Source organism: Xenopus tropicalis, chromosome 5 (assembly GCF_000004195.4).
Source record: "Xenopus tropicalis strain Nigerian chromosome 5, UCB_Xtro_10.0, whole genome shotgun sequence".
NCBI classification, from domain to species: Eukaryota; Metazoa; Chordata; class Amphibia; order Anura; family Pipidae; genus Xenopus; species Xenopus tropicalis.
In genome coordinates, this window is record NC_030681.2 from 112708758 (window position 1) to 112724815 (window position 16058).

At 38.4% G+C, this 16058-nt stretch overlaps 1 protein-coding gene across 6 annotated transcripts in view; it reads left to right on the forward strand.

Moving 5' to 3' along the window:
- Positions 1 to 16058, forward strand: part of golim4 (golgi integral membrane protein 4) — a 67305-nt gene that overhangs the window by 37664 nt on the left and 13583 nt on the right. For 4 of the 6 annotated variants that reach the window (XM_031901810.1, XM_031901812.1, XM_031901811.1 and 1 more), the window contains exons 3-11: positions 1718 to 1767; positions 3225 to 3278; positions 5541 to 5691; positions 6507 to 6589; positions 9678 to 9761; positions 12656 to 12805; positions 13349 to 13720; positions 14416 to 14654; positions 15477 to 15556. In XM_031901810.1, the coding sequence (XP_031757670.1) occupies positions 1718 to 1767; positions 3225 to 3278; positions 5541 to 5691; positions 6507 to 6589; positions 9678 to 9761; positions 12656 to 12805; positions 13349 to 13720; positions 14416 to 14654; positions 15477 to 15556 (1263 nt within the window). 6 annotated transcript variants of the gene reach the window in all.

Here is a 16058-nt window from a genome sequence, read left to right on the forward strand (position 1 = left end):
TATATGTGTTTCATTAGCACAACTCAACTCTACAACAGTGGTAGAAATAGTAAATCCTTTTGTTTTTTTGATGATCATTGAATTGATATTTGCAATGAGATAAACCAGTCTTCAGTAGATACTCAATATTCAGCATAAAAATAACAAAACAATTTTAGTGGTATATTTATCATGCTGTGTAAAAAGTGGAGTGAAGCATTACCGGTTATTTTTCCCAGGGCAACCAATCAGCAATTAGAATTCAGTTTTTTGTAATTCAAATTTTTTTAAAATTTAGTTATAAAAACAAAGCAAAGCATTTGATTGGCTGCTATAAGCAACATCACCGGCAATGTTTTACTCCACTTTTTACACAACATGATAAATATGCCCCATAGTTTAATATAAATAAATGATATCCAGTCTCAACAAATAATATCGTGTTTTTGTTATATAGAGTGCCACAGTGCTACAAAAAGTGCAATTTTCTCATTTATATCAACATTTTGTAAATGTAAGCAGCTTCGAAATTCTTCTAAATAAAATAACAAGTGACTTTGTAATTAAAAAAGTGAATTTATAAAGCGGATGTGTCCATTTCTCTGCAACTTTTTGCAAGTTATTAGATAGCCATTTACAAAGCAATACACAATATTCTGCAATCAATAGCTGTGTAGTTCAGTGTTTTTCAACCTTTTTGGGGCAAAGGCACACTTGTTTCATGAAAAAAATCACGAGGCACACCACCATTAGAAAATGTTAAAAAATGTAACTCTGTGCCCAGCAGCAGTGCCCCCCTAGTACATTGGTGCCCAGCAGCAGTGCCCCCTAGTACATTGGTGCCCAGCAGCAGTGCCCCCTAGTACACTGGTGCCCAGCAGCAGTGCCCCCCTAGTACACTGGTGCCCAGCAGCAGTGCCCCCCTAGTACACTGGTGCCCAGCAGCAGTGCCCCCCTAGTACATTGGTGCCCAGCAGCAGTGCCCCCCTAGTACATTGGTGCCCAGCAGCAGTGCCCCCCTAGTACATTGGTGCCCAGCAGCAGTGCCCCCCTAGTACATTGGTGCCAAGAGCAGTGCCCCCCTAGTACATTGGTGCCCAGCAGCAGTGCCCCCCTAGTACATTGGTGCCAAGAGCAGTGCCCCCCTAGTACATTGGTGCCCAGCAGCAGTGCCCCCCAGTACATTGGTGCCCAGCAGCAGTGCCCCCCAGTACATTGGTGCCAAGAGCCAGCCCCCCTAGTACATTGGTGCCCAGCAGCAGTGCCCCCCAGTACATTGGTGCCAAGAGCCAGCCCCCCTAGTACATTGGTGCCCAGCAGCAGTGCCCCCATAAGTCAGTGTGCCCCGTGGCCCCCCCTAATACATTGGTGCCCAGCAGCATTTTACTCTTCGGCGGCTTCAGCAGCATCTTCCCCTCACGCGCGCCGCCTCTGCACTTCTGCCTACACGTGACCGCACACAGGCCCTTTTATAACGTTGCGCCCCGTGCGTACTGACGTCACCCGTACACACGGGGCGCAACCAATGACAGGGCCCGGATTTTTTTTTTTTTAAAGTAAAAATTGCGGCCCTGCCTACGGCACACCAGGCAACATCTCGCGGCACACTAGTGTGCCGCGGAACAGCGGTTGAAAAACGCTGGTGTAGTTTACATGTAGATTATCTTAATATAATATAAGGTAAAAGAGTTTGGGTTTGTTTTTCAATTCTCTTGACTTCTTCCAATCTCCCTTTTAGATTTCCTTGTTTATAAATTAGAAGCACAAGAAACCTTAAATAAAGGAAGGGTAAGTACCATGCATTTTAATTACAGATATGGACCTGTTATCCAGAATGCTTGGGACCTGGGGCTTTCCGAATAAGCAGTCTTTCTGTAATTTAGATCTCCATAACCTAATCATTTAAACATTAAATACACACAATAGGATTGTTTTGCCTCCAATAAGGATTAATTATATAGTAGTAGTTGGGATCAAGACATGTAAATGGGGCATGTTGTAGGGCTCTCAGTGTCAAGTTTCATTAACAGTGAAGGAAGTTAGAAAGATGGAAAGGTGGTATTTTTCTCAAGAAGTTTGGTCTCCCTTTCTCTGTGGTTTACAAGGAAAATAGTGCTCCATCATGTTTCTTTCACAGCTTCTTGGCCAGAATAAAAATGTAAGACCAAGTGAAATGTTATTTCGGCTTACTTAATTTAGAGTGGTTATTTTAGGTGCCTGGGTCCGAATTGTTGCAGGTGCTATATAATTCTGTTCCTGTTTTGCAGCCAGAAATATCACTGTTTTCTGAAAAGTAGTGTTCTGCTTTAAAAAGTAGCAGTAATTTATATCCACCCACATTGGCACACACACTAATGGTTCCTACCACCAACAGAACCTTACTGTCACCCTGAATGTAGGAATGCCTGTTGGGGTGCTATCCCCATTCAACTCTTTGACCAGGAACAGGCCAGTCAGCTGAGCAGCCTGGGTTTGGTTTTTACCCCTAAGGCTAATCTCAAAAGAGCCGTCTGGCATATATTTTCATAATGAGCGTATCTCATTTATTCGGGTGCAGGCACAGGTAGGAGGCGGATGGCACTACTTTCGGCAAGCGATTTTCAGCTTGCTGAAAATATAAGCCAGACGCCTCGTCTGACATTAGCCTATGGTGACACTCTGCTTGTCATTAGATAGCCTACCGAGGCATACAGATGGTTCTGACTTGTACCTGGTCACTTTCCTCAAGATAAGTTTCCTTAGGCCTTCACCTTTTATTAGTTATCCCTGATCATCACTCAGAAAGACCTATGGACAAGTCCTTCCTAGCTTTTATATCCTTTCAATGGCATTATTTTACCCAGTTGATACCTGGCGAGATATTAACTGGGGTACGTCAAAAAAGTAATATATACCGTATCCCTTTTCCTATGGCATGGGTTGCAAATACTACGATGAGGAATTTACAAGGTTTTTCCGAGCTGTTCTTCCAGACACAATTGGTACAGTGGATATATCCGATCAATATTTTGTGGCATACATTCATGCTATTTTCAGTTTTATTTACAGGTTTTCTTTTTTTTCTTAACAGTGCAACCCATATTAGTTTACTTAGAATTTCCCAGTTTGTGGGCAATTTATGCATTTTAATGTATCGCCCCATGCCAAAAATGTATTAATGTTCTGTCTGTTATTTTTAGTTTCTTAGTTCTAGATAAATTATCTATTTGTGACAAATAATCTATTTTTCTATCTTTGCCATGCAGCAAGATTCCAATAACAGATATAATGCTCTGGGCGTACAGCATGAAATGTTAAAGGTAGGTAAAGAAAGGTAATTTCAGTTCTAGAATCTGATACACTTTCTATTTTTTATCATGGACCTGTTGGACAATGTAATAAATGGTTAAGCTACTTAACTATTTATTTTGTAGCCCATAGCAAACAGGGTAGCATTTACTGGCATTAACTGTTTGTAAATTTAGATCTGATTGCTATGGATTACTAGATGTGGGCAAACTTAAAGATGGAATCTATGGGTGTAATAACATAGAGCTCCCATCATTTAACAGATTCATAGGCTAACTTAGTGACTTGTCTCACTGGAAAAATCTATGAATTTAAAGGAATACTGTCATGGGAAAACATGATTTTTTTTTTTTTTTTTTTTTTTTAACACATCAGTTTGTAGAGCTTCTCCAGGAGAATCTTGCATTGAAATCTGTTTTTCAAAAATGCAATGATTTTTTTTTTATATTTAATTTTGAAATTTCACATGGGGCTAGAAATATTCTTCATTTCCCAGGGTGCCACAGCCATGTGACCTGTCCTCTGATAAACTTCAGTCACACTTTACTGCTGAGCTGCAAGTTGGAGTGATATCACCCCCTCCCTTTTCCCCCAGCAGCTGAGCAGCAATACAATGGGAAGGTAGCAAGATAGCAGCTCCTAGTAGATATCAGAATGGCACTCAATAGTAAGAAATCCAAGTCGGGGTTGTGACACCTCCAGTTACATCGGAGTAGGAGAAAAAATAGCCTACCTGCAAACAGTTAGCAGGCTCCTTCTGAAAGCTCGGGCTCAGAGACAACGCACTGAGATGGCTGCCTACACACCAATATTACAGCTGGTCCTAGAATACATTTTTAAATGGTAGAGTGAATTATTTGCTAACAGTGTAATTTAGAAATAAAAAGGACACAATAAAAATTAATGATAAAATCCCTTTAACTCCTGTACCTTGGGGACTGTAGTGTTGAAGGTGTCACCATGGTGCATCTTGTGGACTAGAAACCTGAATGTTGCACCATAGCTTAAAGGAGAAGGAAAGGTAAAAATGTTAGGTACCCAGTGACTGTAATCGCTTACCTTTACCCAGGCTGGTGCTCCTGTTAGGAGAAAACTGCACCAGCGCATGTGCAGTACAGTGAAAAAGCCAACCTTATTGTTCAGCTCTTCATTCTACTGCGCATGTGCAAGCGTTCAAAGACAGAAGAAGGAAGAGGAGACACTAGCTTTCAGGTACCCCGGACTGGTACTGTTTTCTCCTGGAGCACCAGCCTGGGGTAAAAGGTAAGCTATTAAAGTCACTGGGGAGGTGCCTAACATTTTGGCAACACCCCCCCCCCCCCCCCCCCCCCCAGTGACTTAGCCTTTCCTTTTAAACTCTAGGCTATTGGCTTGAAGGGTTTCACAGAATAATTTAAAGATGGAGATTGCTTCTTTTGAAAAATAGGGAGACACTTATGAGCTTAACTCCATGGGAGATTCTGAACAGATTTTGTGGGGCAGATTTTATCCATTCTTGTCTTGCAATAGCACACAACATGCAGCAGCATGAGATTTTGTAGAATCCTACAAAATCTGATCTCCATAGGCTGTAATATAAAGTTCCTGCATCTACATCAGACAGTCAATGCAATTCAATAAGAAAAAACGCCTGTCAGACACAATTAGATCTCTTGAGATTAAGACGCAGCATGCAGCGTTCCCTTCTGACAGGCGTGTCATGTTGGATGGCAATCCTTTCATGTAGCTTACACATCAGATTTACACATCAGATCTGTCACATTTTATTTTGACCCATACAACTACATCCAACATGGGATGCGTTTTGTCAATCCGACACCATGTTACAAAATCTCCTGTAGAGTTTAGCTCTAAGACGGAAAAAGTTCTCCACCAAAGGTGACACGTTGAAAGGCAACTTTTCAAAGGAACTGTAGAAAAAGTTACTGATAGGAGAGTTGTGGGTAGTAGTACCCTACAATTTAGTGTGCCACAGCAGAACACTATGGATGGGGTGACTCTTGCAGGATGTCAGCACCACTTGGAGACTGGAAAATTGGTGATTAGTGAAATTATCAAACAGCCTACCATTACCTACAGAATCGAATTTATATTTAGACAGGTTTCCTTATGTTACCTAAGGAGCTGCAGAAGCTGTCCTGTAGTAGAAGGGCCTGGCAAAAAATTCTTCTTTCAGGAGGACATTGTTAATGTACATTAATGTGCACCTATCAGCTCAGTCTAACTGTTTTTTAAATGTTATTCTCTAATAATTTAATTTTGAATTTACTTAGAGTCAGCATGAAGAGTTACGGAAACAGCACAATGAGCTTCAAGGAGAACATCAGAAACTGGGGGAAGACCTTACAAGGACATACAGCAATCACAAAGAGAAGTATTTACTTTTACAGCAAGAAAAGGAGCAGGAACACTCTAAGCTAAAAGGTAATAATGCCAAAGTATGTAAAAAAAAAAGTAATGCAGTGATTTATTTAAAAAAAAAAAAAAAAAAAATAAACACATTTTAAGAACTACTCTACTCTGACTACTCTGCACATTCTCATTCTGTAATGTTTCACCCCCTGTTTAGTCAATTGGTCATGATTTTCCTTTGAAGAGAAAGTAGCAGTTGCTATGAGAGCACATATAATGTTAGAAATGTAATAACTTGCACAACCCTATTCACCTGGCTTCCAAAGCTAATACTTTTTTGGACTGAGGAGTGGGGACCTATGTCAGAGAGTGCCCTACTGTGCTCTCTGATACAAGAGCTAAACCTCTTATTAAGTTTTTCTTTTAAAGTAAAACACTTAAAGCTATGTCCTCATATTATACTGGCTGCATAAGGAGAAACAATGGAAGATAAGTATCACCTTTAAAGGAATTGTTTTCTTACTAGGATTAGTGATAGCATGCCTTTTCACACTGGATTCACTCCATACAGTCTATCACTCCCATTACTAAAGATGTATAAAGGTGCTAAAATGTATTCGTAGTTGTGTAAGTAGTTGTTATCTCTCTGCATCCTTAGCTACAAATGTAACATCTCTGCTCCTACATCTTATACCATCTTCTGATTCATTATTGTAGGGTAATGCAGATACTTTAACTGGTAGATATATTAATTTCCCTTCTCCTAAAATACAACATGTTTCTAGCCAGGTGTTGTCCGTGTGTTATCCATTTACTTGCTTGTGCAGAAATGTTACATATATATGAACTTGGCTCTGTGTGCCCTCTCTATTTATTCAATATAACAGAAAGTATCTACAATCTACGAGAGGAGAATAAACAGCTCAGGAAGGCCCATCAGGATGTTCACCTCCAGCTTCAAGATGTCAAGGTACAAATTGTCTAACATACCCCTAGAGGATTTTCTGTGTCAGAACAAGAGAAAGGTCTGTGCCACAGCCCAGAGGACTAGCCTCTTCAGCTTAGTTTTTGCCTATTTTAACATAGCATACAGTTTAGCTCTACAGGTATGGGATCCATTATCCAAAAAGGTCTGAATTACAGAAAGGACAGTTGTTAAAATTGATTTAATTTTACTCTGTAATAATACTACCTTGCACTTGATCCCAACTAAGATAGAATTAACCCTTATTTGCCACAAAACAATCCTACTGGGCTTAATTCATGTTAAAATTATTATATAGCAGACTTATGGGATGGAAATCCAAATTACGGAAAGATCCCTTATTTGGAAAGCCCAGGTTCTGTAATAATATTCAACTTTATTTTTTATTTAATAAATTATCTAACTGTTCTCTTTCTTCAAAGGGCACACTTATGACTTTAAGGGGGCTTATTCAGGCAATTAAGATTTTTACATATGTAACAACTGGAAAATCTCTATCATTGTGACACCAGACATGTACTTATCAATGGTGAATATTTCAGCCCAAGCATATGTATAGTATGTATGAAAGTACACAGTCAAGGAATGTACAATTCACATAATAATCTGTCTTTAAACAAAGTTAAAACATATGGAAGTTTCTAGACTGCTTTTTAAACTTTTTTTATTGGCTTTCCTTTAAAAATGTAACTGTTTTTTATGTTTATCTCTCGTACAACTGTCCAAGCCAGCTGGCATTGCTTTGGCGTTTCCCCTTGTGTCTGTGTGGACACGTTATAAAACTGGCGGGTTACAGAAGTGGGCACAATACTTTGTAAACAGATCCTGGAGAAGCTGAATTTTCAGACATTATTTTTTTCTTGCTGTAGTGTCTATTGCACCACTGTGCTATAAAAGAAAATATTTGTTACATCTGTGCCTCTGTCTTGTAATGAGCACCGGGAGGGAAATATGATTGAAATATAATTTCCATTATAAAGCAACTCTTGTCTTGATTCAGAATAAAGCTATGTGCTACATTACTGGAAATGGGGAACAAATGGATTTCCATATAATGGAAAAAACACTTATTGATGCTCAGCTTGTACATGACCCCCTAAAGCTTACAACAGAGCCTGGCAAACCGCTGACACCGTTTTCCTTATATAACTGGAAATGAGCCACAGGCCCGAGCTTACCAGGTAGAACACTGTGGTAGTGCTAGAATCTTTAAGTAGAACTACTGCACAAACGCTACCAATTAAGACTATGAAGATTTTCATTCATCCAGGTCATGGTATATCTAGTATAAATAAATCTAAAGCAACTAGACTTAAGTTAAGTAATCATTGAAGACGTTTCACTACTCATCCGAGCAGCTTCTTCAGTTCAACTGAATGGTATGGGAAGTCCTCAGCATATATACTCTTCCACCAATCCAATCATTATTATTCTGAAAAATATATGCACCTTTTGAATTTGATGCCAGCAACATGCTTAAAAAAAAAGTTGGGCAACAAAAGATTATAAATGTTATGTAATTCTAAAAAGAGTGGATCCCTGAGATCCGTCTCAGAGGTAAAAATGGGGAAGGGCAAGTAATACAGCAATTTAAGAATAATATTCATCAATATAAAACTACAAAGAATTAAGGTTTTTTATTACCTTCGTTACATATTGTCATTATAAGATGCAGAGAATCTAGAAAAATTTCTGTACGCAAGGGACAAGGTTAAAAGCCAACAATGGATGGCCATGATCTCCAGGCCCTTAGGCAGCACTGCATTAAACACAGACACAGTCCTGTAGTTGAAATCACTGCATGGGCTCAGGAATACTTCTGAAAACCAATTGACTGTGAACACAGTTCATCGCTTCATTCACAAATGTTAAAACTCTAACATGCAAAGAAGAAACCATATGTAAACATGATACACCACTGCCTTCTCTGGGCCCAAGCTCATTTAATTTAAACTGAGGTGAATTAGTGAAGATGGACTGAAGTAAGGTAAATCATGGACTCAGCATTCTCTGGGCTTTAGAGGATAAGGAGCATCCTGCTTGTTATTAGCAGACAGTTTAAGAGCCAGCATCCATGATGATATGGGGATGCATTAGTGCACAGGGAATGGATAGTTTGCACATCTGGGAGGACACGACTTAATGCTGAACGATATCTACAGCTTTTAGCACAACATATGCTGTAGTATAGACATCTTTTTCAGAGAAGACCGTTCTTATTTCAACAAGACAATGCCAAACCGCATTCTGCACATATTACAGCAGCATAAAATTGCAATAAAAGAATTGGAGGGCTAAACTGTCCTGCCTGCAGTTCAGACCCATCAAAAATATTTGGTACTTTATTAAACAAGAAATATAGCAAACGGGACCCTAAACTGCTGAGTGGTGTCAAAAGAACTTTTTTGAAGCGTGTTGCTGGCATTTAATTTGAAACGAGCATATATTTTTCAGAACCCAAATTTCTCAGTTTCAAAATTTGGTGTGTTGTCTCTGTACTACCAATTAAATATAGGCTTTAAATGTGCTTTTTATTTACAATTACACCGTATATCAAAGTAGATCAATATCGGGTTGTTTAGGTGTAGATTTGTTACTATCATCCAGTTCCTAGCAGAGCAATAAGCAATAATAGGGTACTTCTGTACCCAGCAGTTGTGGTATCAGCATCCTGATTAGTTGGATGTATTTTTCATTGGACTGTTGCTCAAAATCCACAGGGTTTGTGATGAAGAATCATTGTTCCACATAAATATTGGAATTCTGAAAAGTACCATATTTTATTTTGCATATGAAATTAAAACATTTCCGTGACTGTCAAAATCTCAATTTCTGTAAGCAAAATGATACTGTGCAGGCACTGTGAGTGACACATCTTAAAACAGGCCTTTTCCTTCAATAACTAAATGAATAGTAATGCAAATTTTCTGGACACCGATGTTACTTCGTTGAGGACATCCCTGCAACATATACTATGTATTTTATATATATATTAGCTAGCCCTACTGACTATTTTAATTTTGGTGTGGTGGTACAGAATATCATGGAAGCATACCTTTTTTTGTTGATACAGCAACAGCATAAGAACTTGCTCTCTGAACATGAACAAGTTGCAATGAACTTGGAAACCCACAAGAGTGCGCTAGCAGCCGCACAGGTCAGAAGAAATTATTGCATCCAGACTGCTGTCATTTCTCTAAAATGTTGCTCTGCTTGCATGCGGGGAAAATCCTGGTGCTCTGACCCTCAGTAACCCTTAATGTTGTAAAAGCTTTAATTAAAAATCTCATTTATATGTTAATGACTGTTCCATTCCCATTGATAGCAACATTATAAACCAAGGATGTCCAACTTGCAGCACTCCAGTCACTGTTAAACTACAACTCCCAAAATCCCCTTTTGGCTATGTTGGACACCCCTATTTAAAATGCATGCTAATAGTAGGGACCTCTGTGTTGTGCATGTTTATTTTGTTTACTAATATCTTGTATGTGGCCTCCTCTGTTTTTCCAAATGTTATCTGTGTGAACAACATAGCTCTGAATTAGCACTGTTTAATAGACACCTGAAGACTTCCCCATTATCACTATAATAGTGTATATAACTGCGTTAGGTTATGTAGGGCCCGATTCACTAAAGTCCGAAATAAGGAGTGCTATTTATAGCATGCGTTAAAAATCTTATCACTTCTTATTTTTCGCTCGATTCACTAAAAGGACACTTGTCATAATTAAGAAGTGATGTTCTTGGCGTTATTTATCTTGCGACGACATATTTTCAAGCAATGTGCTGCGTAATATGTTGTGTGCAGCGTAATATATTGCTTGAAAATATGTCGTCGCAAGATAAATAACGCCAAGAACATCGCTTCTTAATTATGACAAGTGTCCTTTTAGTGAATCGAGCGAAAAATAAGAAGTGATAAGATTTTTAACGCATGCTATAAATAGCACTCCTTATTTCGGACTTTAGTGAATCGGGCCTGTAGTGTTGATGGGTCAAAGTGCTCCAATAATATTTGCTTAGATGTGCCACTCCCCACCGGATCAAAGATAAGGGCATTTTAATTGGTTCAGTTCTGCATTAGAGAGGACCATGATGATCAAACCTGATATTCAAGGTGGCCCAATATGAAAATACATTTTATAACATTGACAAATGAGTATGTAATGGACATTCCAAACAGCATGGAAAGTCCAAACCCCAAATTTTCATAAGCATGAGAGCTTAAGCAGATTTTTGCCTCTGGCTTTTTCTAGAATATAGTCTTTAAGCTGTTGTCCGGTTCTAATTTAAGTGTGACCACACACCCTGCATGATCTCTAAAAATTTCCTTGTGGCAAATCTCAGTGACTTAACAGATAACCTTGTTGTCAGTGGGAAGCAATGAGCTCTTGATACTCTCCCTGTTGAGCTATAACTTTAGCACATCCCACTGATAATAATCAACAGTTATTTCCCTCATTCCACTTTTAGTTACCCTACGTTAGTGTCAAACTAGACATTTGAATGCATCGGTCTTCCAAAAACTCTTGCTAACAAATCTTTTAGAACCTGTGGCTTAGGGGTAAGACCACAGATGGTATGAAAAAAAAAAAACAGGTATCGGTGTTGTCTCTGAGACTTAGTCACTAGTAGGTATACGGCACACACACCATCCAGAATGCAATAGCAAATGCAAAACTCAATGTAGAAATGAAGCAGAAAGCAGCAGTAAATGATCACTTAAAAAAGGGACTAAGCTCCCAAAACATATTATGATAAGCACCAAATTTACATTGCAGACTGAAGTATTGCTGCTTTCTACTTTGTTTCTACAAACCTACAGACTTATTACTATAGATATACTGATTTAGATCAGTGATCCCCAACCAGTGGCTCACAAGCTTACCTTGGATGTTGCTCCCTGTGGCCTCAAAGTAGCAAAGAAGGTGCTTATTTTTAAATTCCTTTTTATCAAAACCACGAGTAGTACCAAACATAGCCTTCTGTATGGTATGAGTTCACATAGGGGCTACCTATGACCAATCACAGACCATATTTTGCACCCCAGGAACCTTTTGAATGCTTGTGTTGCTCTCCAACTCTTTTTATATTCGAATGTGGGTCACGAGTAAGAAAGGTTTGGGATCCCTGATCTAGATGAATAAGAACCGTCACAGACATGTCTGAGATGAGTATGTCTGAGCATACTCCCTTCTGTTAGCCATGGAATTTCCATATGCATAAAGAAATAAATATCAAAATAATTTATTTATGTTAGGTTTATGAATGCCAGGTGAATGTTACTATTGACTTCTTTCAGTGCATTACATACAATAAGAAAATACAGATCATCACATACACATTTTATATGTACAATGTACTTGCCATGTGGGGTACAACCATAAATGGCAAATTTAGCAAACCAGTCACACAGATATCCTGTACGCAAGCAGTTGCAGACTTAAAACATATTTTATATTACCTGTACTAGATTTTTGGCACCCTTAATGAGTACAAAGGGGCAACTCCAAGGTGTGTATGTGCACGTGCATAGTTGCATTACATTACCTAGCTTCTTTAGTCATTTGTGGGAATAGAAATGCCTTTTGGTTTTATTTTTGCTTTGACTGCTGAGGCCTGACCAGAATGCTAAAGACAATATCAGACTCTGTCACCTTTTGACTTTATGTCAATTTGCAATCTGCCAAGATTTGAAGAAGATTTAACTTCCCCGCACCCGTCTGTAGGATTACATGACTTTAATTTATTTCCCATAAATCCTAACTTAAGAAATCCATTTGACAGTTGTTCCTTTGGTACTTTGCCTGAAAGCTAAAAAAATCTGTCTGCAGTACTTATTGTTCCCTAAACATTTCTTTTTCCTGGGGCTTTTAATTCCAGAAATATCCATTTTTCTACTTTTTCTATTTTTCTGTACACTGTCTGTTGCTTTGTTTGCCTGGCTATGCAATCAGTTGTTTAAAAGTTATGATATCGAATTCTGTTCCAAATGAAATTTACTGTTATGTATAAAGGGCATACTTTCTGTTTCTGTATGTTTCTCAGAGCCAGGTAGAAGAGTATGTGCAGTTAAAAAAAGCGCTCAATAAAATGTCAAGCCTACGCCAACCAGAAAAGGACACTGTACCAATAGGACGAAATAATTCACCGACCATTGCACCCACTCAGGAACACGCCACAGAACAAGAGCTTATGGTAAGCTCTGAGCAGAGTCTGATCTGGTTAAGACTGTTTTAAGGCTAAATTATTATATATGTGTGTGTCTGATATATATAGATAATTTAGATATTTATATTGTGAATAAAGTACCCCTAATTGTAAAATATAAGAATAATTGTCAGTCACCTAGGAGTTCCATGACCATATAAAAACATGAAGCCGAAGGCTGAGTGCTTTTATACAGGTCATGTAACTCTGAGGTAATTTCTAATATCCTTATATTTTGGAACAGGGGGTACTTAATTTTTCATTATACCCAAATGCAGTGTTTTGTCACCTATAATTTCTCACAGATGGTAAATAGAAACAAAATTTACTTTATTAAAACATTGAAGTCAGCATTTGATAATCTGAGTGATTGCAAGCTCTAATAAGCAGGCTCTCTTTACCTCCTATTTCAGTCAGTATTTGTAAGGAACTTGTATGTTTGATTGCTATAGCTTTGAATTACTCTTCTGGAGAGTTTGCATATCGAAAAACTGTCATTTAAAGAGGGTGCTGTATCTTTTATGTCTGCAGACAAATGTTCAGACTCGCCAAGTAGTGGATCATGATATCATCATCAGGTCAAGCACTGCTGCCAATGATGAAGCTGTACATCTGAACAGAGTAAAAACAAATCTTGACAAGCCAGATGAAGACACTGTGCCATTGCCAGAGGCAGAGGCTGCTACTGAGCATCCTGTTGAAGTAGAAGAGGAACACAAAAAAGAACTGGAGGAAGAAGAAATGGAACAGGTTGGAAAGCCAGAACGTTTGGTTGAAGAACAGGATCAAGTGCAAGAGGAACAGGAACAACACAAACCAGAAGAGGACGATGCATTGGAAGGAAATAACGAGGAGCAAAAGGAAGAGGAGACCAACAATATGCAAGGAAATAAACATACTGAGGTGAGATAATTACTGTGAATTCATAAAAATCTTTAGACAATATGTTATCGCATGTCTGAAAGCATGTGATGGCTGGTATGATTTAATCCTTCCAAAACAATGAGAGCTACGTTTCAAAGATAGTTTGTGACACTGTAGCACACAGCAATGTAAGGCAACTAAATTGTGCTCCATATTAAAGGAGAAACTTAAAGGAGGAATAAACTTGAGTATTCTAGTGTTCAGTATGAATGTAGTGTACTTCTCATTATGACTGTGTATATAATGTTTAGTAGAGCTGTGCCCTACTGTAAAGTATTCATGCCATGCAATGTGTTATAAAAGTATGGATACTAAATAAATATGTATATATTCTATGGCCTTGTGTGTCTGCCAATATTTTTTCCTTTATATAGCACCATATTTGCAGGCCCAATAAAAGCTCAAGCATAAATTTTAGTTTTTTTTTTTTCCAATCTACATAAATGCATCTTCTGTTTTTGGCTTAGCTGAATAGGATTAAAGTGAAACTGAAAGGATTATGTGAAACTGAACCTTGTCAAACATGCTTGGTTTTCTCCAAAAACTGTATTGTTCCAACTATACAGTTAGAACATGGAATGGATATGCACTGCCTGTATTTAATGTTCCTGTGCCATTGCGGGTATGTAGGTTGTATGTAACCTTGTCTTTCTTGTTCCTATATGTTGTGATAGAGGGACCCAACACTCAAGCCTCACAGCAAGTACAAATCTGCCTATGAGGAGCAGCTGGAGCAGCAGCAACTAGCAGCACGGCAAATGGAGGAAGCTAGGCACCTCAAAGAGCAACAGGATCTACTGCACCAACAGAGGCTCAAAGAGCATATTCTCCGCCAGCAGCAACTACATGAGAATGACATTGAACTGCAGAGGCAAAATAAATATAAAGAGGAGCAGCTTGCTGAGAAGCTAAGGTTGCCTTTTACGTTCTCATTTATGAGAGGGCTAAATATAGTGTCATTTGATATTTTCCCTATAGGTTTGCTTAATGGAAATATTAAAAGCTAAATGAATTTTATTTTATATTTGCCCTGCTTCTGCATAGATTAAGTGAATGTACTGCTAGCTGTACTTTCAATTTTAGCTTGGCCTAAATAGCCATTGTCTAATTGCAAGCTGGCCACAAACTCCTTATTATTTCCCACACAGCTCCAGTGTTGTTTATTATGCTATTACAGAAAACCAGGGCCTGTCTGCCAAGGGATGTGTTATGATGTAATATGAATGGCCCTTTTAATACCAGGGACCATTTCCTGGAATTCTTATAAGACATTTTATGCTTGCATAGTTATTCACTTGAGCACAATTTTGCCTTTTTAATTCACCTGAGCTTACCTTAGTTATTGTGATTTTATTACAAATAATTTACCATTATTAAGTTCAATTTCAGTTTTCTAAAGAAGCTGGTGTTTGTGCTGGCTGGAAAAAGATGCTGGGCATTGTAGACCTAACTATGTGAGAACCAGGGGTGCCAATTGATGAGTAGCTGCAGAATGCACATTTGTGACTTTTCTTGTTTTCCTTAATTCTTCCTTCTGTTGATTTCACAGCACCACTTTCTGTTGATTTTTTTGGTGTTTTGTTCTCAGTAAATCTACACCATATTACTAGAGGTAATCCTTTTTTGTGGCAGCCACTCCTAAATTTGACATAGTTTGTATGTTAAATCCCTTTAAACTAAGCAATTACACAGTAAATCCATTCTTTTAATATCATGTTTTTGTTTTACATCTTAGGAAGCAGGCAGAGTACGAGAATGCTGACCATGATATTGTACAAGGAGAAGAAGAGCAACCTATACAGCAGGAGGAAGCAGGTATTTTCTTGCTTTGTTACTTTCCGTTGACTTATAAACACCACTGAATGTTAGTATTTGTTGATCAGCACATGTTTTTGGGGGCAAGATACTTTTTTTTTTATTTTTTTTTATTTGTGTGTGCACAGTACACTAGCAGATTCTCAGACAGCAATGAACTAGCAAACTCCTGTAGGTCAAACAGGGAAATTGGCTTTACTAAATGTAGTTTTTATTTGTTTTTACAATGTGAACAGTATATACACTTATAACACGTTGGGGGGAGAGGGAGAGTACTTTGTGGTTTCTTCCCGCCAATGTTAAGTTTTTTCTGCAGATCGTTAATGTTAGGCATATATCATTAGCCTGAGTGTTAGTTTTAAGGTGGATCCATTGCTGATCATCTTCTTTTGGGCCATGGGTAAAAATGGAGTTCAAAATTGTTTCTGGATTAAGTCTTGATAATGTGCTAACTGAGGTGGGTCCATATTTGCTTTCAGATGGTCAAAGGGAGAAAAAGTCC